The sequence below is a fragment of the Pipistrellus kuhlii genome, unplaced genomic scaffold (assembly GCF_014108245.1).
Source record: "Pipistrellus kuhlii isolate mPipKuh1 unplaced genomic scaffold, mPipKuh1.p scaffold_m20_p_2, whole genome shotgun sequence".
NCBI lineage: Eukaryota > Metazoa > Chordata > Mammalia > Chiroptera > Vespertilionidae > Pipistrellus > Pipistrellus kuhlii.
In genome coordinates, this window is record NW_023425515.1 from 71,559,366 (window position 1) to 71,585,405 (window position 26,040).

Below are 26,040 nucleotides of genomic sequence, written 5' to 3' on the forward strand. Positions count from 1 at the left end.
CGTGGTCCTGCTCTCTTCAGGGCCCATTGGGGCCATCAGCACCTCCACTGCCACTGCTGCCGGTGCCATATCACTGATACCCACCATGTTCCACCCCCCCCTGTTGGTCAATGAAAGTCTACCTCCCACTTGTAGAGGCAATTTGCATATTAGCCTTTTATTATATAGGATACCACAGTTTGTTTATCCATTCCTCTCTGATGGATGCCTGGGACTATTTTCTATTTGGGGCTATTATGAATAAATCTGTCATGAACATTCATATAGAAGTCTTTTTGTGAATATATATTTTTATTTTTCTTGAGTAAATACCAGGAATGGAATTGCTGAGTCATGTTTAGGTTTATAAAAACTAGACTTTTCCCCAAAATGATTGTAACATTTTTGCATTCCCACCATCAGTATATGAGATTTTTAGTTGCTTTATATCAGCATTTAGGTTTATTAATCTTTTAATTTTAAATATTTTAATGATGTGTATTGAATAACTTTTGACTAAACCCAAAAGAAACTAAAAGCCACTTCTAAATTGTTTTTCTTTTTATAATAAACATTCTCATTTTTGTTATAAAATGGCAATTAAAATTTTTTAACAAATATTCAAACACTATTAAAATTTTTAATGAAGAAACAGCTATGGTATCCCTTTTCCTATTGTTACCCTAGCTTTTTCCTCAGAGTAGTCATCCTCAACTTTTAGTTGTTTTTCGTATTTGCTTCCTTACAGTTTTTACTGCTGTTTCTTGATTTATCCATTTCTGACATGATATGTTAACTTCTCAAGGTAGCATATGAAAACATAACTCTCCCTTTGCCCCTCTAATCCATCTCCAATTGCCACATCCCCTGCCAACACAATATCATATTTTGGGTAAAACGGGTGTTATTCTTTTATTACTATGACCATAGAAATGCTGTTCAATCCTGAGAAAAGTAGAAGCTGTAATCATTTCTCCTTTCTTATACAAGTCTTTATTTTTATGACATCAATAAAATTACTGCACTTCTCCCTTTGTCTAGCTTGCTGTGTTCCTATTTTTAATTACTTCCATATGTTCCAACATCTCTTCCACATGCTCATTAATATTTTTCATATGCTCAAAGAGATCAGTTATTGTTATTTTCTGCAGACCTCCATGCTCCTATTCCACTCTGAATTGGCTATTCTCTAGACCTTTTGAACAATTGAGAATTTTCTTTATTGTCCCTTCAACATTTTTCTGGATTAGTCTCCCTGTTTGCTGAATTCCATACCTTCCTTGGTCTTGATTTATTAAACCTTAATTTTTCTGGGACACACCTTCAGTATCTGTGGGTAGAAAGCAAGTTTATTAAGACCTTAATTTACTTTTATTGATAGTTTGGATGGGTATAAAAAACAGTTTTTAAATATGTTTTCCTTATAATTTTGAAGGCACTGCTCCAATGAGTTCTAGCATCCAGTAATGCTATTCAAGTTCAAACACCAATCTTTTTTTATAACCCTTTATTTTTTTTTAAATATATTTTATTGATTTTTTTACAGAGAAGAAGGGAGAGGGATAGAGAGCTTGAAAGGTCGATGAGAGAGAAACATCGACCAGCTGCCTCTTCTTGCACACCCCTACTGGGGATGTGCCCGCAACCAACGTACATGCCCTTGACCGGAATCGAACCTGGAACCCTTCAGTCCACAGACCGACGCTCTATCCATTGAGCCAAACCGGTTTCAGCATGACCCTTTATTTTGAATGTTATTGTTTTTGAAATTTTTAAGAATCTTTTTTTTAATATATATTTTTTTATTGATTTTTTACAGAGAGAGGAAGAGAGAGGGATATAGAGTTAGAAACATTGATGAGAGAATCATTGATCAGCTGCCTCTTGCACAACCCCTACTGGGGATGTGCCTGCAACCAAGGTACATGCCCTTGACCGGAATCGAACCTGGGACCCTCCAGTCAGCAGACCAATGCTCCATCCACTGAGCCAACCCGGTTTCGGCTTTAGAATCTTTTAGTTGTCCATAATGCTCTCCAATTTCACAGTGATGTTCTTTGGGATGAGTATTTTCCTTATTTGTTATACTCTATACCTGTCGGGATTTCAATTTTGAGTTTCATGTCCTAGAAAGTTTCCTTCAGTTCTGGGTAGTATTTCATCACTCCATCTTCTTTTTTTTTTTTTAATTGATTTTTTTACAGAGAGGAGGAGAGAGGGATAGAGAGCTAGAAACGTCGATGAGAGAGCTGCCTCTTGCACACCCCCTACCGGGGATGTGCCCACAGCCAATGTACATGCCTTGACCGGAATTGAACCTGGGACCTTTCAGTCTGCAGACTAACGCTCTACCACTGAGCCAAACCAGCTTCGGCCATCTTCATATTTTATATGATCTCTTTTTCTGCAATTCCTTTTACTGGAATGTTGAATCTCTTGACCTGATTCTCTAATTTTCTTACCACTTTTAAATTTTTTATGGGAGATTGTCTCTTCTTTATCTTTAAGCCTTTCTCCTACATTTTTATTTCAACTTTTTAATTTTTTTTTAATGTTCAAATGTTTTCTGATAATATCTTTTTATGGCATCTATTTTTCATGGATGCAAATTCTTCCCTTATATGTGAGAATATTAATTGTAATTATTTTCGAGAAATATACCTCTTTCCTCAGGATTCTTTTTGTTGTTGTTGTTGTTTGCTCTTACGTTGGAGACTGTACTTAGTTGTCTGATGAACTTTAGCTGTCTATTCATAGTAAAGAGAGTTACATTAAACAGTTGCTAGAAAACTTTTGTACAAAGTAAGGCTTGATGATTAGTGGATTTCATTGTAGGGGTAGGATGACAAGGTAGATTTTTAATATGGTACCCCCAAATGTCACTTTTTGTGGCATTCCTCTTAAGCCATTTCATTTTTCCAAAGAATAATTTAGTGGTTTCCTGCTGGTAATATATAAGCCTGGCTTGAAACATCCTGAAAGAGAGATAGAAAAAGGAAGTGAGCCTTCACCTCTGTCCTCTATCCCCTGTGTCAGACATCTTGGTCCGCTGGTCCTCTCCAGAGAATAACCCTCCAGTCTGTTGCCAGGAAAAGCAGAGGAGAGGAAGCAGTAATAAGAGGGTTGCTTGCCTGCCTGGGCAGGAGATACAGCTCAGTGGAATGTGTGAGGGAGGCTAATCTTTCTAAACATAAACTTTCAAACAATCTCTTTTAAACCCTTCATTCTCTGTAGTACCTTCTACCTTCAGAGGCCAACAGATCCAACAGACTCACTTATTATTACTAGCTTCCACCTCTCCAGAAACCCAGGTGCTAGCTTCCTCTTTCTGCTAAATCACTTCCATGCAGTTTTATTCACTTTCTATTTTAAAAAAAAAAGTTGTTGAAATCTCTCCACTATTGTTAACCTCTCTGTTTCTTAATTCTTATAGGTTTGTATCTTTTCACTTTTCTATATTTTCAGTATATTGGCATTTTGCCATTGTTTTGCTATGTTTAACCAGAAGAATTATTATTAAATAATATAATTTTTGTACTTTAAAGGATTGGTTATATGCCCCAATTACTTCACTTAAAAGCTTTAACTCTTTCATACATTTTTGGGAAGTGTGATTCTTCTAAATACATATTTAAACTACATCTTTTGCTATATATTTAAAATCATTATACTTCTTATAAAGTCATATAATGGCATTACTTATCAATTATCAAAGACATATGTACTTTTTGAATTTGTTTCCAGAAATGGTTAGTTTAGCCTGGTCTAAGTCTTCTTATCTAGTCTCTGAGGGTAAACATCAGCATTCATTAGACAGCTAAGTTTAGGAATCTTCAATACTATGGATTTGTATTTCCTCATAAACTCATCTCACCACTCTAGAAATTGACCCAATAAACTTGGCTTCTTTGTACACTACCTCAACCAGCAAAGGTGACTGCTCCCAGAAAACAAATATATTGCATCTTCTTTAGGATGATCTAAGAATTTGAACCTACCATGTAAAACTGATTCTGTTTCTTGACTAAAGCAATTCATAAAACATGTTTCTTCTTTCCAATGCATGATTCAGACTTACTTTTTTTATCCCAGAGTCTATACTTTTATAACTGAGCTCATTTCCAGATTTGTGTCATGTTGAGCTGATTGATTTTGTAAACCTAGCATAAATACAACCAAGCACATTGAATATACTCTTAAAGAACATCCTCATTTGCTAAATAAGAAAATGGAACAGGTTTCTCCATCTGTTTCCCAAAAACCTTGATACTAGTGACAAGATACTGCAGAATGCCTTAAAGGATCTGCTAATCATATCTGGGTCTTTGCCTTAGGAGCATGAGCTGAATCTTGGCCTGGTCTGTAATTAGACTCTTATGACCATCTGGCAGCTTCTGTGACACATTAGTGGCCTTGGCCCAGTTTCTAATTGGCATGTATCTGTATCCACAAGACAGCTTAACTTTCTAAAAAAGAGAGGTCATAATATCTTTTTTACCGTATTCTTTAGCTATGATGCAATTGCTCTTTGTAGGTTTTTTGTTTTAACTGAGAAGAAGCTAAAATTTCAAGATTCCATGTTACTTTAATCTTGAGCCCTTTGCATCTACTTCTCTACTAACTGAAACAGTGTCTAGAAACTGCTGGTCCTGGCTCTGTGTCTTGAAGAAATTATGTAGCATTATATCTGTCTCTCTCTCTCTCTCTCTTTCTCTCTCTGGCTTCAGGCCATAGGCATTCTTAATCTGAAGACTGTCTGTAAACTGTAATAGAAAGCTTCATCTGTAATCATTTTAAACAGAGCTAGTGGAGACAAGATTGCTTTAGTTAGTAGCTTACCAGTTTAAATTGAGTACGCTCTTGTTGGAATGGAAACTTAAGGAAAAACTCAGAATAAGTTTTCACTTACATTTTATATCTTACTTGGTAACTTTTTTTTTAAATGTTGCATAAAAGACCTAGCACAGGAAACATTTTATATTCTTGCTTATGATTAATAAATATGGAATCTGAGGCATTCTATTTTATAAATCAAGGACATAGTCCAAATTTCCTGTTTTTCTACATTAAAAAAAAAAACGGTAAAAATAGCACTAAACAGTATGTATAGGGTATTCAGGGGTCAAGGCAACAGGCAAAATCAGTTACTCAAGATGGCTGGTGCCAAGACTTCTCAGACGGTCAATAGACACATTCATTTTGCATTCATCATAGATAAGTAAGATGTTTGTCCCAGGTATTATAAAAATATAAGTAACTATATCCTATTTCAGATTTTCTATGCTTATTGAGGAAAGGAAAGAGTTACAAAATAATAAAGTAATAAACTAATGACTTGGAAACACAGGTTCACACATTGCTAGTTCATGGAAAACACAAGTCTCACCAGTCAGGCATTCTCATTACGTCTTCATTTTCATCACATCTATTTCTGCCTGTATTTTACAAACCTGGCTACTGTCTTTAATCTTTAAGATCCTGCACCACCTCCCCAAACACACATGTGCACTCACATATTATGACCTTTGTTCAAAAATTTTTCCCGTCTGCCTAATAGCCTACAGTGGGTCTTCTTGCATCTGTCTATCTGAAGAATATTACCAAGATGATCTAAAGAATATATTTATGGCTATAGGACTTCGGGATTGGTGTCATTAGTTGATACTTCATCATGCTAAGAGGAAAGTTTTCTCACTTGTATTTTTTATAGCCTACGGAATGTTTCTTGGTACAACCAAAGGAAACAAAAGAAGATGCCACCAAGACCAAGAAGAGGAGAAAGGTAATATTAATTGCTTACAATGGTGTGGCCCTACCTGGGTTACATCACCTTTTTTGTATAGTGTGCTTTGATGAGGCAATTATTATCATCATGACTTTAGAGATGAAGAAATTTTAAGATTCAGTGGGATTTGGTGACTTTCCTAAGGACACTTGTAATAAGTGTTTCTGTTGTAGCTAAAAATAAATTCTTCTGATTCCTATTTCAGTTTTGTGAAACACTAAACATCTTTCTTACCCACCCTGTGTTTTCACTGTGGTTAGAAGTCAGACATGGGTTTCTAATTCTAGAAGGGGCCCAGAGCTCTCCTGCCCTATGGCCCCTCTGGCTCTGCCCGATGAAAGTTTACCAACCTTCTTTTCTTACCCATTTCAATGTTTAAAATCTTTTATCTTAGAGTATTAATAAAAAGAAAGTAAGCCAATGAAGGTAGTATAAGGATTTCAGCCTCCTATTTGGAACCATAATTTAAAGCAAAAGGCACCCCTTGTATTTTAATACTTGACTGTGAGCATATGGAAGACTCTTGCTCCTATGCAAACTTTCTTATGGCTCAGACTTGGAGAAAGTGTGGTTAGCTCTGACCTTCCACCACAGTTGTGAAAACAGGAGTATAATTCTCTTGCTGCCAAGAAGGGTCTTGCTGAAGTCAGCAGAGGAAATATGATTGGGATTAGAGGAGAGAAGATGGACTCAAACCAATTACTTAACAGCAAGCTTTTAGAAAACTGTAGTGTGTGTGTGTGTGTGTGTGTGTGTGTGTGTGTGTGTGTGTGTATGTTTTCTTTGCTTGCAAATGGCCAAATAGGAAGATAGGATATGCCAAATTGGCTGAGGTTTGGCAAGTCCTTAAAGAAGTAACGTTAACTTCTCTTTGATAGTTTGTGCACTAATGGCCTTCAGGAGTGTTAATTTCTTGGTGGCTCAAGGTCAGAACTCTGGCTAGATAGTTTAGCCTTGGCTGAGATCATGCTAAAATGTGCCCACCGATGACATATTTTTTAAAGTTTATTCACTTGACAGAACTTTGACCATTCTCGGCAGTGGTATAGAAATGAGGACATTGTGGAAGAAGGAAAAAAACTTGGGGACTGGGAGGTTGGTAAGGAACAGCTCTTTCTAGATCTTTGGTGAAACATTAGAAGGAAATGAGAAGGGAAGTTTATGATGAAAATTAAAGGAAAGAGTGGGTGTTCCTAGTACATTGCAGGCATTCGGTAAATGCTACACAAATAGGTCCAAATTAAAATAGATGTACAGTATTCCCTGTTCTGCTTCCCATAGGACCACTTTAAGACTTGAGAATTGAGGTTCTAAAAGTCTCCCTTTGCAGTGAGTCCTGTGCTCAAATTACTCCTGTAGCTTTTATTTAATCCCCGAAATCCAAAGTGAGAGTCAGTGCTTGAAAAATCAGGTTAGACAAGAAATTCTCAAAATTCTGCCCTTCCAGGTTTGAAGAGAGCTTCCACAGAATCAAGATTGCTTGACTTTTAATAGGAAATAAAATCCTATTATGAAAACTGCTCTAAAAATGTCGGTTCTCCTAGAGGTTTTTGTAACTAGGAATTACAAGGAATCTTTTAGATCCTCCACTCATTTTTCAAAGCAGCAGTGCCCAAAAAATTGCTATTATGTTTTCTCAAGTGTGTTTATTAGAACTCACTTTCATACTTGGCTACCACCAAAGCCTATGTGCAATTTAAATGCCATAGGAATCAACCCATCATAAGCCAAATGCCATTCTAAAGTCTTTCCTCCTTGTTTTTGTTTTTGTTTTTTTTCCTTTCTTTCTTCTCATCTTAGAAGAAAATTACTGACATTCTTGCAAAATCAGAGCCAAAACCTGGGACACCTGAAGACCTACAGAAACTGATGAAGGACTATTACAGCAGCAGCCGCTCAGTGATTGAATTAGAAGAACTGAAGCTACCAGGTACAGCCAGGCTTCTTTGGGGTTTGTTTGTTTTTTTGGTGTTTTTTTTTTTTGTTTGTTTGTGGGGTGTTTTTTTTTTAATTTCTTACTATTCTGAGGTTAGTCATTCAGAAGGATCCATTGTTGATTGCTAGCAATTTTCCTGATGAGGAGGAGCAAAACAGATTCATCTTTATGTTATGACAAGGTATCTCAGTCAGACATTGATACATTTTTCCCATACTAATGCTCCTTTCCTCAACCTCGTAATTTTAATTTGTGGATGATTTCTTTAAGATGCTACATGGTAATCTAATAGTAAGATTTTAATTGTATTTTTATTCAAAAGGCTAGTTGTTGAGTATGCTTTTTTTAAAATATTTTTTTTATTGATTTCAGAGAGGGAGAGAGAGAGAGATAGAAATGAAAATGATAGACAATCATTGATCGGCTGCCTCCTCCAGGCCCCCTACTAGCTATTGAGCCACAACCTGGGCATGTGCCCTGACTGGGAATCAAACTGTGACCTCCTGTTCATAGGTCGATGGCTCAACCACTGAGCCACACCAGCTGGGTGCTTTTATTTATTTATTTACTTATTTTCTGACCAGATTCTTCGAAGAGTAACAATCCCTAAGGAGGATAGAAGTTAAATAAAGATAAACCACACATTTAAAAGTATGCACATGAAACACTAATTTATTCATCCTTTATAGATAAGAATGTTAGCTTTAATAAGCAGCTTAATTTTATTATTGCTCTTATCATGGATTTCTAATTTGGTTTTGCTTTTAGGATAGTTGTTGGGTCCTGGCCCAGAGTTTTTCCAGCCAACTACCTAAAGATAGGGACAAAATTGTGCATTGTTAGCAAGGCTGACACATCACCCAGGTGACTCTTCACCTACTATTGTTTGAAATCTGTCTTAGAGAATTTATAATTAAGTTAAAATACATTGAAAAAATTTTAAAACAAACTACCTTCATTAATTTTAAATTTATGATATATCCTATAACTCCTGGGCAGAGATTGAAGAAAAAAGATGTCATAAACTCAAAATGCAAACAGTTTGGGTGCCATGCCTGAGATGAGCTAGTTACAGACCACAGGGCTACCTAATGCTGCTTTTGGAAAAAGTCACGAGTGGTTTGACTTCCTTTTTCCATTACAACTATATGCTTCCTAAAGGCTTGAGAAGCTGAAAAACAGCCTGTTCCCTGGATTTTTATAATTCCTCTGTGATAAGCTTTTTTTTATAAAATGCACATTGGGTTGGAGACCTGAGGCCCCTGTGCATTTCTTTTCCAAAAGGGGTTTCCTTTAGGGAATGGAAAGAGTGCATTTCCACATAGCGAGACCTGGAGTTCTGACTTACTGGCCCCCGGCTCCACCGGCAGTTAGCAGCACTCTTCCCCGCACAGCAGTCCCTCCGGAGGAGCTGGGTCCTGGCTGCTCTTTCTCAGGAAGCAAGTGTTATAACAAAGCCTCTTTTCAAGGTTTAATTGGGAGTGTGGTTTTACTGTGGCTCAGTGGTCATTTTTCCTTTCTCGTTTTTTGTTAGAGCATACCTTCAACTCTGGAAGGACTGGTGAGATAGTGGGATCACTGCTCCCCTGTAACCTCATGGAACATCAAAAACCTTAATTTGCTAGAACAGTAGAGAGTCAAAGGTCAGAAGAAGTCTTTAAAGTAAGGTGACCAGACGTCCCGCTTTTGGCGGGACAGTCCCGATTTTTAACAATTTGTCCCGCGTTCCTCGGTGCTTTAAAAAAGTCCCGATTTTTCCAAAAATCGGGATTTTTTTAAAACACCGCAGGACAAATTGTTAAAAAGCGGGACGTCTAGTCACCTTACTTTAAAGAGTCATTTGAGTTCCATAGTGAGTTTACATTATATTGTTATTGTATTAGAGCTCAGTGATGTAGGTAAGCAAGAATACATGGGCATGAGTTGGTTTAGCGAGAATTTAGAAAATAATTGTAAATATATTAAAAATACTATTATGAGCAAAAAGAGCAGATTTTCATTTTCAGTTAATAAATTAGGCCATTCTGATTCCCAGTGACTGAATGCATCATAAGAAGGGTTTACTTTAGAGAAAAGACCCATCACTACACTGATGAGACCAAGGACAGAGAGAAGTGTTTGCTAGGTGAGAGGAGAGACATGCCATGGGTTGTTTGGTGCAGACTCAGGAAGGGGTGTAAACTGGCTGTAAATAATCAAATATTTTCCTATTTAGTTTGCCAAGTGTATAACTTGGTTTTGATTTGAGGTTGTTTGTGTCTGTAGGGCAGGAACATGTCTTTTCAATTAGCATGGTGTGCTGTGCATTGTTAATGTCAGACACATGGGCACTTAATTAGTTTTGAGGCAGGAGTCCCTTGGAGCTAACCCTGCTGTCCTCCTGAGAGCTGCAGTGTGGTTTAGATCAGCGCTAAAAGCCTGAAGGCTAGCTGCAACTTAAAAAGCAAATTCCCAGGCTCACCCCCAGGGAATCCTGATTCACTATGAAAAAGTAAGTCCATCCCAGGAATCTGTGTCTTCAGCACAGCTCTCCAGGTAAGCCTGATCATATCCAGGCTGGGAAAATTAGTTTTAAAGACCATGGAAGGTTCCACAACAGTACAGGAGGCAACATCTTTGAAGTTCATTATTCACATAATGTGTTAGAAATGCTGGGTCACAATATAAATGTCATTTAATTTAGTAATAGTTTGCTCCCTGGCACTCTGCTGTGTGACAGACTTTTCCTTGTAGATAGAAAAAGTGAGACAGCCCTAGTCAGTTTGGCTCAGTGGACAGAGCGCCGGGTCCCTGTTTCAATTCTGATTTTAGGGTGTGTGCGGGAGCAGTGGAGGCGACCAATCAGTGCATCTCTGTCGCACCGCTGTCTCTCTCTAAAAATCAATGGAAAATGTCCTTGGGTGAGGATTTAAAATAATAATAATAATTAAGACAACAAACCTGCTGCTTTTTTATCCATCTCCTTTACAGTTATCAATACTACATGATTGCTAAACCATGATTGTTATTGGTTGAGCAATTCCCTATGTTTGAATGTTATATTGGGAACATCTCGACATAGATTTGTTTCAGCTTTGCCTTCGTGTATTGCCTGCTATTTGAAAAATAATGATGTTTTATTAATCCATTGAATAATGCAATAAGCTTGTATTTCCCTACTCTAAGAAACTATGGACAGTTAATATTTACTTGTTATTGCTGCTGCTAATGTTTTATATCCTAGATAACACTTTAAATATGTGATGAGCCCCCAATTCGCTAATGATATACAACCTGGTTTAATCTGTTTTTATTATGTGAAATCAACAATGAAATAGTTGCAGAATTCTCTACAAAGCATGTTTCTCATAATCCTAGACTCCTGTTTCCTCAAGGCCAACGATTTGACTCATAGTCTTTCATCATACCTAAAAGAAAGTAAGTAAACTCTCATTCTTAAAAAAAAAATATTCATCAAATTGTTATTACATTAAAACATGAATTCAGTCTCTTCAAAATAAAAATTTTCAAAAACTACATTTAAAATAAAAAGTTTCCACCTCACATGGATTTTAAATGGAGGGTGTTTTAGGTCCTCTTCATATTAACTTTTTTTAATTTAAATTTATTTTTGTTTTGGTCTAGCTTTGAGAATTTGTGATTTGGTCTGATTTTTATTTTATAACACATGAGAATTATTGATCTACAAACCTAGAGAATAATTAGCATTCTAGTTCAGATCCATCACTAATTTGCTCTTTGACCTGGGGAAAGTCACTGAGCATTCTCTGAGACTTAACTTTATTATCTAAAAGATGAAAAAGTTGGACTGTGTGACCCCTGTTCCAGCTCTGAGATTCTGAGGCTCTGTCCACATCTTCAGAACTCTGATCCTGAGTATTATATAGTCCATCTAATTAGATCTTTTCAACATGTATTGTGTGTAATCAGAAATAACTAGATTATTCACACAAGCTAGTCATTTATCTGTAACCAACAATGATATATTTAGATGTAGAGGATTTATCATTCTTCTTTCAAACTCTATTCAGTTCTGAGGACCCTCAGCTTGAGTTCATAAACCTTTCTCCCACTCAAATTCAGCAAATGTAAATGTAATCAACTGCACTGGTCTATGAGAGCTAAACAAGAGAACACGTGTAAAGTGCCTAGCACTGCTCACCAGATGGTTGCTATTATTTTAATGTCATTTCTATTTTATATTTTATGCTCAGTGTCCCTTTAAAAGTTAACATCATTGAATCAGAATTCTTTTCCTACTAAACATTGCCTTCAAACATCAAACCAATTAAAGGTATCACAAATGCATTCTTTTAAACTTTTTTTTACTTATTCCTAAAACTAGTCACTTTAGCTATTTGGCATAATATATGTTTTGTGTTGTAAGTTAATGATATTTCATTTTAATCCAATACCTACAATAACCGGAGAATAGAATTTAAACAGTGCTCATTTATCTTATTTTATTTAAACACTAATTTAGAATAATGTTTTCTCATGGTATTTTTTTTTTTTTCAGTCTGCCCTAAGTGGGTAAAACTTAGGAAAAACCACACAGAGAAGAAGTCAGTCCTACTGCTGATCATCTGCAGCTCTGCCATCCGAGCCCTGGAGCTCATTAGGTTGGATGCTTTACCTATTAGCTTGTTAATGTTTCCTGAATAGCTGTGTGTGCCGTATTGATATGTTCTGTATGCTGAAGATGTTGCAAAGAGCGAAACAGAGTCCACTCTCTCATAGGACTTTCCAGTGAGGGACACAGACAAACAAATAAATATACATTGTAATGTCAGCTAGTGATAATTATATAAGAAAAAATACAGTATAGAAGTGGATGGGGGCTTCTTTTAAAAGGTGGTCCCAGAAAGCTTCTCTAAGGAGATGGCACATGAACCAAGACTTGAACACAGTGAAGGAGAAAGCCAAACAGAGGGCTTAGAGCGTGCCAGGCAAAAGGGACATTCAGAATGGTTTGGATGATTATCCTGAAGGGTCCCTTTGGCTGCTGTGTGGAGAACACACATTGTAGAGGGTAAGGGTGGAAACAGGGAGACCATAGCAATAACCAGTTAGAAGAAAAGCTAAAACACCAAGAAATAAACTTATTAAAGCCTACATAAAGAAAATTTTTCAGAGTGATGCAGAAGACCTTGAACAATCACAAAGGCATACCATGTCCTTGAATAATTAGACTCAGTGATGTAAAAATGTCTGTTTTACCTAAGATAATCCAAAGTTTCATGGATTCCCAATGGAACTCCAAAAGAATTGTTTTTAAACTAGGTAAACTAGTTCTAAGTCAAAATGGGAAAGAAATCTGTCCTCAGGGAAAATCTGAAAAAGATACTAATGAGTAGGTATTATGCCTATAGTATCAGATTTTTTAAAAAACATACTACAAAGTCTCAATAATCAATACAGTATGGAACTGGCTCATGCATGACAAACAGATTATATCTGTGGAACAGAACTGGAAGTTCAGAAATAGACTCACATGTATATGAAAATGTAGCGTATGGCCAACGTGACAAATCAGTAGGGAAAGATGGATTGTTTAATAAATGGTACTGGAACAATGGGGCAGCCGCCTGGAAAAATAAACTTGGATCCATATCTCACTTCTTAAACCAAGATAAATTCCAGTGGACCAGAATTTTTAATGTAAAAATTACGTTGTAAAGATAATTTGTCAGTGCTTTACTACGTGCTTTCACATACTTTTTCATTTACTGTCGTATGTGTAGAATAAACAAAAGGGCTTCCACTAGGTCTGGGTAACAACACTCAGCTCTCAGGGAAGAGCCATCAGAGTGAAAGAGGAATTACTGAAAGGGCCAGGCTCTGTGCCAGGTTTTGGCACAAGACAAAACAAAGGAAAATTTAAGTCCTGAAGAAAGAGGAACTTGATCAAGTAGACTTGGGTGCAAATGTAGACTCTCAGTAGGTATTTAGCATCTGTCTGTCTAAATGAACTAATCTGATCATTAATTTAGAAAAGTAGTTGTTAAGCTTAGTTAATAGTCCTTTAAACTCTCCTTTCCCCATTAGGCATGCTCAGAAGTGTTTCTTTCAATTATTTCTGCTTAGAGAATTGATCTTTAAGACTCCCACCACTCTGGGGAGCTCTATTTGAAGTAATAGGAGTTTGCATAGACTTTTCCATGTTTTAAAAACTACCACCACAGCCGAAACCGGTTTGGCTCAATGGATAGAGCGTCGGCTTGGGGACTGAAGGGTCCCGGGTTCGATTTCGGTCAAGGGCATGTACGTTGGTTGCGGGCATATCCCCAGTAGGGGGTGTGCAAGAGGCAGCTGATTGATGACTCTCTCTCATCGATGTTTCTAACTCTCTATCTCTCTCCCTTCCTCTCAGTACAAAATCAATAAAATATAATAAAAAAAAAAAACTACCACCACATTAGAGTTTGAATATTTCATATTCAAACTCTAATGTCAAAGAGGTTGGCCTCAAGGTGGCCTTTTAAAAACAACTTGTCAAATTAATGTGAGTGCTTACTCTACATAAATACCTTTCTGGGGGACATAAAAGCACTATGTTGTCGCACTTCATTTACCAATTCTCAGCGTTTCCCTGTGTCACCTGGTAATATTATGATCCATTTCAAGGTTAGGGGATTTGCAAAAGGTGAATTTTGAGCGGGCACAATGAGCCCTATTCATAAAGACTAATGGTGAATAATTCTAACTTTTGTAAGAATATCTGCTCCCTTGAGAACCATGAGTTATGTCAAATATGTCCCCTAAATTGTCTTCCTAGTTAACCTTGCCTTGGAGAAAGTTTACATTTAAGAAAAAAATCAAGTGCAGCCCGGCGGCATGGCTCAGTGTTGAGCATCAACCTATGTACCTGTGGTTTGATTCCCAGTCAGGGCACATGCCCGGGTTGTGGGTTTGATCCCCAATAGGGGACATGCAGGAGGCAGCCAATCAATGCTTCTCTGTCATCATTGATGTTTCCCTCTCTCTCTCTCCCCCTTCCTCTCTGAAATCAATAAAAATATATATTTTTATAATCAAGTGCAACAGCAATTATATAATATGATTCACTATTTGCAAACTCATAGATTCCTACTGACCAATAATATTTCCCCAAACATAATAATGATATATGAAGGAAAATAACATTCTTAAGCAATTTTTTCATGTTAGTTCTTGCCCCACACATTGACTAAAAGGTATTGCTATTTTATACCCATTTATATCTGAAGCATTTCTACATAAAACATTTTATGGAAAAGGTCACTCTGCAAAGTAAATAAAAGAGGAGGCTGCTCTTATGAAAGACAAACTCTCTTGCTCCACCCTGTCAACTCATCCCAGCTGCCCCCACTGCCCCAGAGCACAGGCTGACCCCACCCAGTGTTGTAAGAGATTTCTCAAAACCACATTTTATATGAGAACTATACTACAGACTTTGAAGATCAATTCTCTTAGGAACCTGAAATATAGATATTCTTTATTGCACGTAAGTAAAGCTAACCCTATGTATGAGAATGAGAAGCCTGAATAAAAGGCCACCCATTTTTATTTCAGAGAGGGCTAGCCAGAAAACCTCAGAATTTTTTTTGTGTGTGTATATATACACAAACAGGTGAACATATCTACCGTATTTTTCCGGAGTATAAGACGACCCCCTAATTTTACAGTTAAAACATCGGTTTAGGCCTATATTCGCTGTATAAGACTACCCCCCACTTCCGAGGCAACACCAGTTCTTTTTTTAATAGACCACCTCTCTGACTCTGGCCAATCTGAGCAGGCTTTTTTTTTTTTTTTTTTTTTTTTTTTCCCCCCGTTTCAAAAGTCGTCTTATACGCCGGAAAATACGGGGTGTGTGTGTGTGTGTGTGTGTGTGTGTGTTTGTATAAAACCCTAAAATGCAGATAGACCAAGTGGCAGAACAACTGGACAGCCAGTCACTATGACTGCGCTGACCAGCAGGGGGCGTGAGCAGAACATTGTGGACATCAGCAACAGGCCGCAGAGCATGGAACATGGTGGGTGTCAGCCACAGTGGGATGGTGGAGCAGTTGAACGGGGGCACCAGACCAAGGTGGGGTGCCAGTTGCTAGCATTGGGGTGAGCCTCTGGTGGCTACTGAAAATTCTTTGCTCCCTCATGCCACAGTCCCACCCGGTGCTCGCACCTCCTGCCACTTGCATCCACTGCCAGTGCTGGAGCCGCTGCTCGCACCCACTGCCAGTGCCCAGTGCCAGCCCTGATCGTTAGGCGCCATCAGTGGGTGAGAGCAGCAGCTGCCAGCCTCAGTCGCTCCTCGGGGCTTCTCAACCTCCCCCTACTCCTGAGGGGTAATCGGGATAGCAGCCACTGCTCACACCTGCTAACAGTGCTGGCCCGCTTGCATCTACTGCTGGCACTGGCCCAAATCACTCCATACCATCAGCAGATGCGATCGGGGCTGGCATGGTGAGCATGTGGAAGCAGCAGTGGTGGGAGCAGGGCTACTGGCAATGAGGAGCCGCAGCGGGAGGGGCTGGACAGGGGCTCGTAGGATGAGCTGAGACCCTTCCCTGTGCCCACCTTAGCCTCGCAGCCCACAGTTCCTTTCAAGGTGCACAAATTGGTTCACTGGGCCCCTAGTATACATATAAATAAATGCACGTATTCTTTGAATGCACGTGACTTTTCTTATGCATTAATCTATTCCTTTTCATTAGGTCGATGACAGCATTCAGAGGAGACAGCAAAGTTATGAAATTATTTGCAAAACACATAAAGGTAAACAAAGAGCCTGTGGTTCTTGGTGGAAGATGTTAGTGATCCTTAAGAGTCACTTCTAGACCTCAGCTTTTATCTCCAACCTCTGTGTAACTCCTTGGCAAGGGTTTTCTTTGGTGCCTCCTTTTACAACACATTTAATGACCATTTTGGTTTTCTTTGCATTCCCTACCACTACACACCCACCTTCCCCACAGCAGTCACTCTTCCCTGCTCCAAGGTTCCTCTACAGAAGCTGAGGCTTGACCCTGGACTCTGTGAAGATTTACCAGTTTTCTTCTATCTTGATGTTAAACAAGGGTAGTCTCACTTGCTTTTTAACTTTCTTAACTTTTAGACAAAGTGCTCTAAATTGGCCCATGTTGATTGCATTTTCTAATGACTCTTTGAAAAGCGTTTCTGGATCCATTTCCAACATATGGAGGGGGTGCCTCCTCGCATATCCAAGAAATGCTCTGGACACCAGCTTCATGCCCTACAATGCAACTCAGTTCTGCCATTGTCTACCTAGAAACACATCAGGTTCCATAGGTTAAGGGCTCAGTCCTACAAGACAGCATGCACACCTTATACCCCAACTTCAGACACCGTTTGAAAGTCCAGGTTGTTACCTATTCTTCTGACCAACTGATTTCTCAATCAGGTTTCCACAACCTCCTCCTCGGACTCAATTAATTTGCTAGAGCAGCTGACTAAACATTTTACTTACTAGATTACTGATTCGTTATAAAAACATGTAACTCAGGAACAGCCAGATGGAAGAGATGCCTGGTACAGGGATGGGAAAGGTTGTGGAGCTTCCCTACCCTCTCCAGGCACACCACTCTCCCCAAATCTCCATGTGTTCACCAACCCAGAAGTTCTTCACGCCCTCCCGCTCAGGTGTTTTAAAGGAGGCGACAGTACTTAGGCATGATTGATTAAATCATCATCCATTGGCGATTGATTCAACCTCAGCCCCCTGGAGGTTGGGGTGGGAGTGAAAGTTTCAACCCTCTAATTGCATTGTAGATTCTCCTGGAACCAGTCTCCATCTTCTGCTGCTTCCAAAAGTCTCCTCATTCAAATAACAAAAGACAGCTTTATCACTCGCAATGCTTAGGAACTTGCAAGGGCTTGGGGAATTGAGTCAGAAACCGTGGACAAAGTCCACGTTTGTATGAGAAATAAATTTTGGTAGTCTGCCTCGGTATCACACTTCTCTTTGTTCTCTTCCATGTTGGAGCAGGTCCAGGAGCAGGTGAAGTTGCTGGAGAAGCGTGCCGTGCACCTGGGTGTAGGAACTCCAGGGAGGATTAAAGAGCTCGTTAAACAAGGTATGAAAAGAGCCAGTGATCGTCTTCAGAGCTGGGAGTTGGCCGTACCCCCATGTGAGTTTTGGGAACCACATGTGTGATGCAGTGAAACCAGATCTCTGTGTTAATTAAGGAGTTGGAAATTCAGCTGTGAGTCTATAAAGTCAGCCAGCAGGTATGATGGAGTAGGGAAGGATGAGAACTGTGAAATTGAAGGGCATGTGCCCACCTAAATACATTCAGATTTCAGTTGCTTTAAACAGGTTAGTGGATCCACAATTGATTCCATCAGTTTGCACTCTCCGGAATTTGTAGAGCTGGATATGTTCAGTATTTCCCTCTCACTTAATTGTGTCTTCGTTTCCCACAACTTCCATTCCACTTGAAAACATGTTGAAATAAAAATGCAGTTTCACCTAGCTGGCATGGCTCAATGGTTGGGCGTTGACCTATGACCAGGAGGTCACTATTCGATTCCCAGTCAGGGCCATGCCTGAGTTGCGGGCTCAGTCCCCCAGTAGGGGCCTGTAGGAAGTAGCCAATCAATGATTCTCTTACATCACTGACATTTCTCTCTCTCTCACTCTCCCTTCCTCTCTGAAATCAATTTTTAAAAAATTAAAATGTAGTTTCTGTGGATGAAATATTGATATTCTAAATCATTTCTCTTGTAGTGCTTTACCCAGAAAGTATTCCAGACAACATCCAGCTGCTAACCTGCTATTGATCTTATTACCTGTTCTGGCTGCCAGACAGATTAAAAGATTCCTCATCAATTCTCATTTCTAAATTACTTCTTCAGTATAGTAATACACATTGTTTCATAACTGACAGGAGCTATTCCTGGATTTTTCATATTTTTAAATGTAATGTGTTCATTAGTATAGTAACTCGGTATAGAGATAGTCATTTGCCAGAAAGCAAATGAAAAATAAAAATTCTAGTGTTTCTCTTCAGATGAAAGCTACCCAGGATAAATATACCCACTGTACACAGAGCTCTGTGCAATTATAAGTAACAAACTGGAGGCCCCAGATAAGGAAGGGGGAAAAATATTTTTTAGTTCCTTTGTGTACTGAGCAGTATGCTAGACACATTTACATATATCTCATGTAGTACTCACCTCACCCTTGCAGGCTAAGGTTCTGATTTCCTCAGAGAGAAAACCAAAGCACACAGGGTTAAGTGGCCCTCCCAGAGTCACTCAATCTAGGCTTTCCTGGTTCCTGAGCCTTCCCCAAAAGGGATCTCCCGATTCCATTGAAGAGATAAGTGCACATAGAATTAGATTGACGGTGCAGAACAGTAAAGCTCAAAGGCCAAGTGAGCATTTCTGAGTCTAGAGGAGTTGAAATGAGGGAGAGGTTGATGTGGTAGCGAAGTATGCAGGGAAAGCTTTATTGAGTTTTTAACTGACTTTTAAATATGGGGAGAATTAAAGTAGGACCTGTAGAGATGTGAGGAAAGCATTCAGGAACATTCAGGAACAGGAGGGCAGCTGGAGAAACATGTGGTATAAATGGAGATTATAAATGAGCAATACTGTGTTGAGTCCAAGAAACCCTGTTATGGATTCAGATCCCAGGTCCAACAACTTAACCATGCCAGCTCTATGACCTTGCAAGTTACCTTCTCTAAACCTGTTTATCACAATGACAGAGACAGAAATAGTACCTTTCTAAAAGGATTATTATGAAAATTGAATGCCAATAAAGAGCTCAGCACAGTGAGTGTCATACCTTAAGAACTTGAAAAATGCTAGTTGTTTATACTGAAGAGACCATGTTTCTTAATCGGAGACTTCATGGGCTGTACTTGTGATTCAACTGGGAAGAAAGTCAGATTGTGAGGGAGGGCCTTGAACAGTAATCTGAAGAGTTTAGATTTTTGTCTTGTGCACGTGATGGGGCAATGAAAATGAAGGAACAGGTGAGAGGTGCTCAGAGGCCTTCTGTGAAACGCAGACTTGGCTGGGCAGCGGGAGAGGCCTGGGATAGATGCCGCCTCTCTCCCAGCCCCAGTCAGAGATTCACCTCTCTCCTGGAGTACAGATGGGTTTTTGTGGCCACCAGGCCCCAGTGCAATAGGGCCACACTTCTTTATATTTAGAAGAGAGAGAAAAAAAAACAAAGCTGTACAGATCATTGAAATTAGATTTCTACAGAATTGTGAGACACGTTTTGAGATAGAGATTTCATTTTATTTGGCTATTTACACAGAAATAGGATAGCTGGATCATATGGTAGGTATCTTTTTAATGTTTTGAGGAACTTCCATACCATTTTCCATAGTGGTTGCACCAATTTACATTTTCACTAACTTTTCACTAACAGTGTGCAAGGCTTCTCTTTTCTCCACATCCTTGCTAACACTATATATATCTATATATAGATATATCTATATCTATATATAGATATAGATATAGATATATAGATAGATAGATATAGATTTAGATAGATATGTTTTATTTATTTATTTATTTGTTTATTTATTTTTACAGAGAGGAAGGGAGACGGATAGAGAGATAGAAATATTGATGAGATAGAAACATAGATCAGATGCCTCCTGCACACCCCCTACTGGAAATGTGCCTGAAAACCAAGGTACATGCCCTTGACTGGAATCAAACTTGGGACCTTTCAGTCCGCAGGCCAGTGCTCTATCCACTGAGCCAAACCAGTTAGGGCTATCTTTTGTCTTTTTGATAAGAGGTGTGAGGTGATATCTCATTGTGTTTGTTTTTTATATATTTTTATTGATTTCAGAGATAGGAAGGGAAAGGGAGGAAGAGATAGAAACATCAATGACAAGAGAGAATAATTGATAGGCTGCTTCCTGCACGCCCCACTCTGAGGATCTAGGCCTAAACACAGACATGTGTCCTGACTGAGAACCAAACCATGACCTCCTAGTTCATAGGTGCCCACTCAACCACTGGGCCATGCCAGCCAGGCCTTTCCCTGTGATTTTTATTTGTATTTCCCTGATAATTAGTGATGTTAAACATCTTTTCATGTACTTGCTGGCCATTTGGATGTCTTCTTTGAAAAATGCCTACTTGGGTCCTCTGCCCATTTTTAAATTAGACTTTTTTCTATCAAGTTATATGAGTTTTTGCTGTATTTTGTATATTAAACCCAAGTTAGATTATTTTTTAACAGTTCTATCATGGTAGAATATTTGGGTTGTTTTTTATTTTTGCTATTATAAATAATACTACAATGATCATTTTGTAAGTAACTGTTTAAATTTCTGGTGTTTTTATTGGGATATGTGTAGATGAAGAATCCTTTTATCAATGGGAAGCATTTTAAAGCTCCTTTTTTATAATGCCTAGGACTTTTTTAGAGAGATTGTAACTATTTGCTCTACACCAGCAGTGAATTATTTTTAAAGAAGATTACCAACCCCTTATCATTCTTTATCATTTTCATTTTCAGAGAATTTTAAATAAGAGGCACTGTAATTATAAGAAGCTTTAAAAAATTATTTTGGGCGTGGGTGATGTAGCTCAGTGGTTGAGCGCGGGCCTATGAACCAGGAAATCTAGGTTCAATTCCCAGTTAGGCCACATGCCCCAGTTGCAGGCTTGATCCCCAGTAAGGAGCATGCAGGAGGCAGCTGATCAATAATTCTCTGTCATCACTGATGTTTCTATCTCTCTCTCTTTCCTTTCTGAAATCAATAAAAAATTTTGTTTTAAATTATTCTGGGCAGAGAGGGAATTATTGAAATAATCACAGGAGAGTTGAAGGGACATGCTGCAGTTGTGTGAAAGAAAGCTTCAGTTATGTTTCCAAGTGAAACATGTAACAGCTTGGGGAGAACATGGAGAGTGAGAAGAGCTAACTGTGCCCAACTCTGAGGCCTCGGAAAGGCAGACAATTCCTGAGGCCCCCTGAAGCCCCACATTCTATTATTGTCTCTAGATAGACAGGAAGACAGTGGGAATAGCCCAGTCTCCTCAGTGGATAGCAGCCTTTAATAGGGCCCATTCACCTTAGCTTCCTTCTCTGCCCAAAACCACCTCCCAGCCCTGTCCTCATGCTTCTGCCCACTCACCTCCTCTGTCATGTGGTCTCAGGTAGACTCCACTCCAAACTGCATGAATCTTATCAAATCCCTGTCAGGAATGAAACTTCACCCTCTGGCTCTTCCTGGAGGCTTGGGATTGATTTTTGGCCAGCACTTGAGCATTTGACAAGTTTAGCAAGAGCAGCTTCTCTGCTTCTCAGAATCAGTGATAAGATTATAGGAGGGGAGTCTCCGACTACTGCATTTGTTTTCCCTCAGGCAAGGGCAGCGTTTAATGTGAGAGATTAGTGACTGGGGAGTGGGCAGCAAATGAGGCAAAAAGCAACCAAGAGAATAAAAAGTAAGTTTAATTCGTTCATGAGGTCTTGACTGTGGCACCATCTCGCTATCTCTTTCAGGTGGCCTTAATTTGAACCCTTTAAAGTTTCTGGTTTTTGACTGGAATTGGAGAGATCAGAAGTTGAGGAGGATGATGGACATTCCCGAGGTACTGTGTAACCAGCAGTTGTCTTTAATCTTCCTTTTTTTTAAAAATCTGAACCTGAGTTCAAACACAGTAATGAAGTCTTTGACATGAAGACCAGCACATCCTGGCCTTTGACAGTTACTGTAAAGGAATAATTATGGAACCCATCTCACCCCTTACCCACAATCCTGTCCTTCCCATGTGTGTTATAGGAATCAGCTGTGTTTCCTCATTAAATGACCGAGAGCTTCTGCCTCACTAGGGACCATACCTCTACTGTACCTTTGAGAAATAGGAAGATCTGGAGAACTTGGTATACTTCCCTGTGCTTTGCTTTAGAGACACAATCACCTTTGCTTTTTATCCTTATAAGTGCACTTGGAGGTGGGGGTGCAAATTTGCCTCATTGCTCACATCTTCATGAGTTGAGTGTTTTTTTCTGAGCAAGACACAAGGGTGATTTCTTTCCCAGGTTTTTGTCCATGTGGATTTGAAGGATGAAGCCACAGACAAAAGGTGGTAGATGAAAAAGTGAAATTTATTAGAAACAAGTACAGACTCCCATTTAGGAAGGGGGTCCCAAAGCGGGTAACCCCCCAAGCCCCTTTTTGCTAAGGTTGATAAAGGCTGCAGTTCTTTGTCTCTTCATGCTGCCTTCCAATTGGTAGAATATCAGCTTCAAAGCCCAAACCCCATGTGGTGCCCCTTCTCTCCCCCTTCAGTGATAGAATTCTCTGTCTCCTGTAAAACTCTGTTTTCCTCTTTCTGCCATTTGTTGGCATTTCTCCGTCCTCTGTGAGTTTGTTTCCTTTCTCCCCATACCCTGTGGCTCTTCCCTCTCTCCTGTGAGTGGATTTCCTCCTCTCCCCTTCTCTGTGGCACCTTTTGTTCTCTGTGAGCCTGAGCCTTCCGGCAGCTCCAAGCCTCCACTTATGGACTCCAAGCCTTCTCCCACCCCACCCCCCACTCATCCCCCATGGACCCTCTTTATTTCTAAAACTCCCAAACCTGCCTATTTTATTCCCTAAAACTCCTTTCATTTATATCTCCTAAAACCCACTTACTTAATTTAGAAGGCTATTTTGGTTTCCGGGGATTTTTTTTTTTTGATGTCTCAGTAGATTAAAATTGAATGCCTGCCCTTACCCAGCCTAAGTGGCTCTGTGGTTGAGTGTTAACCTTTGATCCAGGAGGTCATGGTTTGATTCCTAGTCAGGGCACATGCCTGGGTTGCGAACTCCATCCCTAGTATGGGGCGTGCGGGAGGCAGCCTATCAATGTTTCTCTCTCATCACTGATATTTCTATCTCTCTCTTCCTCTCCCTTCCTCTTTAAAATCAATAAAAATATATTTTCAAAAACTGAATGCCTGCCCTGGCCAGTATGGCTCCGTTGGGTGAGCACTGTCCCAAGCACAAAAAGGTTGCTGGTTCAGTTCCCAGTTCCAGATTTGATCCTTGGTCAAAGTGCTTATGGGAGGCAATCGATCAATGTAGCTGTTGGAGATAAAATAACTTGTGCAATAGTAAACAGGGCTGCCAGTCACCAGACAATAATGAATCAAGGCAGAAACTAGCGAAGAGGCTTGGAATTACTCCTCCAATCATGCCCAGTGAACTAATTTACCTCATAAAACTGAGAGGTTTGTGACACAGGAAACAAGACACAGAGTCCAGGCGATTAAAAGGGGGGAGTTTTTAATCTTGCGCTCCCGGAAGAAACTCGCTGGTCCAAGGGTGGGCCAGGGAAGTTAGGTCAAAATGGGACATAGGTACTTCTTTTAGACAGCTGTTTATTGAGGGGAGGGTAGAGGGCATGAGAGTGTGGAATTCCTGCCTGGGGCCAGGGGTCTAGGAAGGCGCCAGTTATCTTTGTCACCATCTACCTTGCAGATGCTTGCATAGGGTCTGGGCTTCTCCCCCTGACTCGACCTAACAAAACTATATTCCCAGAATGACCAAACCTGATCACAAATTATCAGTGAATTATATCAGACATCAGTTCAAGTTAAGAGACAATTGTCTCAATTTCCTACACAAACACACACAAACACACACACACACACACACACACACACACACATTGTCCCCTGAACAATTTTTGTTTTTGTTTTAACTGGTTTAGCCAGGCTGGCATGGCTCAGTGATTTGAGTGTCGACCTATGAACCAGGAGGTCATGGTTCAATTCCCAGTCAGAGCACATGCTTAGGTAGTGGGCTCGATTCCCAGTGTGGGATGTAAGAAAGAGTCAGCCAATCTACTTTTCTTTCTCATCAATGTTTGTCTCTCCCTTTCTGAAATCAATAAAAATTAAAAATGAGGTGGTTGAACCAATTTGATGTCCCAGCACATGAAGCCATATTTGATTTTTTCAGATTTAATGTTAAATCTGAGTAATCCACCACTGGTTTTCTAATTACAATAATAGAGAGAAATAGTAACAACAAAAATAGTCACCCATAGATATTATTTTTATGTTGATGTCATTATTAGCAGTTTTCCTATATTAGAACTAGAGGCCCCGTGCATGAAATTCATGCACAGTGGGGGAGGGGCCTCAACCTGGCCTGTTCTCTCATGGGGAGCAGGCCTAAGCCAGCAGGCAAACATCCCTCTTTGAAGCCCAAGACCCCCCGCTCCTTACCACCCACCTGCTCACTGCTCCTTACCGTTCAGCCCGCTGCACCTTAGCACTGTCGTAGAGATGGGAGAGGCTACCATGAGCTTGGCTCTGGCTGAGCAGCACTCCCCCTGTAGGAGCACACTGACCACGGGGGCAGCTCCTGTGTTGAGCATCTGCCCTGGTGGTCAGTACTTATCACGGCAACCGGTCGTTCCGATCATTCCACCATAACTGTCTCTTAGGCCTTTATTACATAGATATTGTGTATAATCTGGGCACACTTTAGATATTTTTGTATGAGATTTTATTTTAAGTGGTAGCAAGCAAAAGGACACTTGAATGAAACTGTTATTTTACAGAATACCTCTTCCTTTGCTTGTGCAACTATTCCAGCTCTGAATAAAATATGGGTTAGAATTTCTGCCGTCCCTGACTCTGGCCATATCAGCTGCGTAAATACCAGAAAGTCCAGAACGTTGAATTTATTCACCAAGACCATCTTTTCTTAGTCTTGACCTTTTTCTTTTTCTTTTTTGTCTTTTTTCTCATTTAGATAAAAAAGGAAGTTTTTGAACTTCTGGAAATGGGAGTCCTCAGTCTGTGCAAGTCGGAATCCTTGAAGCTGGGCCTCTTCTAATCTGTGTTCCGGTGAAAATCCCAGTGTTCGCAGTGGGATTTGCCTCTTGTTCAATGGCTCAGACACACTGCACACACTCAGTACATATCAGCTGCTATTTTATTGCATTAGCTGCATCACCAGGTAGACCCCGGGGAAGGTGTGATCAACATGAATCTGTCCTTTGCCAACCCCCTGTATAATAAAATATTGCCAGCTTGTTTTTCTCTCACCAACTGGCCTCTGAGGTGACTGTGCCACCTTAGGCAAACGCGTCCCTTTCTGAGCTTCATTCTCATCAGCGGCAAAATGGGAATGATATTGGGCAGGATTGTTGAGGATTCCATGTGATGGTACATCTGGAACAGATTTGCAAACGGTGAAGTCTGGTCCCAGTGTGAAGCATGGCAGTAGTAGTATTTGGAAGAGCTGTAAGAACATGTGGCACTTTGTAAATACAAAAGACAACAATATAACTACAACTATCTTATTTCTTTTTTAACTTGTTATTTTGAAATAATTTCAGACTTCCAAAAAAGTTACAA

The 26,040-nt window shown here is 39.6% G+C and overlaps 1 protein-coding gene across 3 annotated transcripts in view; it reads left to right on the top strand.

Annotated features, from left to right (window-relative positions):
- The window catches only part of CMSS1 (cms1 ribosomal small subunit homolog), a 361,662-nt gene extending 335,935 nt beyond the window's left edge, over positions 1–25,727 (top strand). For all 3 annotated transcript variants that reach the window (XM_036447686.2, XM_036447685.2, XM_045584029.1), the window contains 8 exons: positions 5,690–5,761; positions 7,565–7,694; positions 11,058–11,117; positions 12,220–12,322; positions 16,400–16,460; positions 17,689–17,776; positions 22,189–22,277; positions 25,433–25,727. In XM_036447686.2, the coding sequence (XP_036303579.1) occupies positions 5,690–5,761; positions 7,565–7,694; positions 11,058–11,117; positions 12,220–12,322; positions 16,400–16,460; positions 17,689–17,776; positions 22,189–22,277; positions 25,433–25,516 (687 nt within the window). In that variant the 3' untranslated portion in view covers positions 25,517–25,727. The remainder of the gene's footprint in view (positions 1–5,689; positions 5,762–7,564; positions 7,695–11,057; positions 11,118–12,219; positions 12,323–16,399; positions 16,461–17,688; positions 17,777–22,188; positions 22,278–25,432) is intronic.
- Positions 25,728–26,040: the final 313 nt, after the last annotated feature.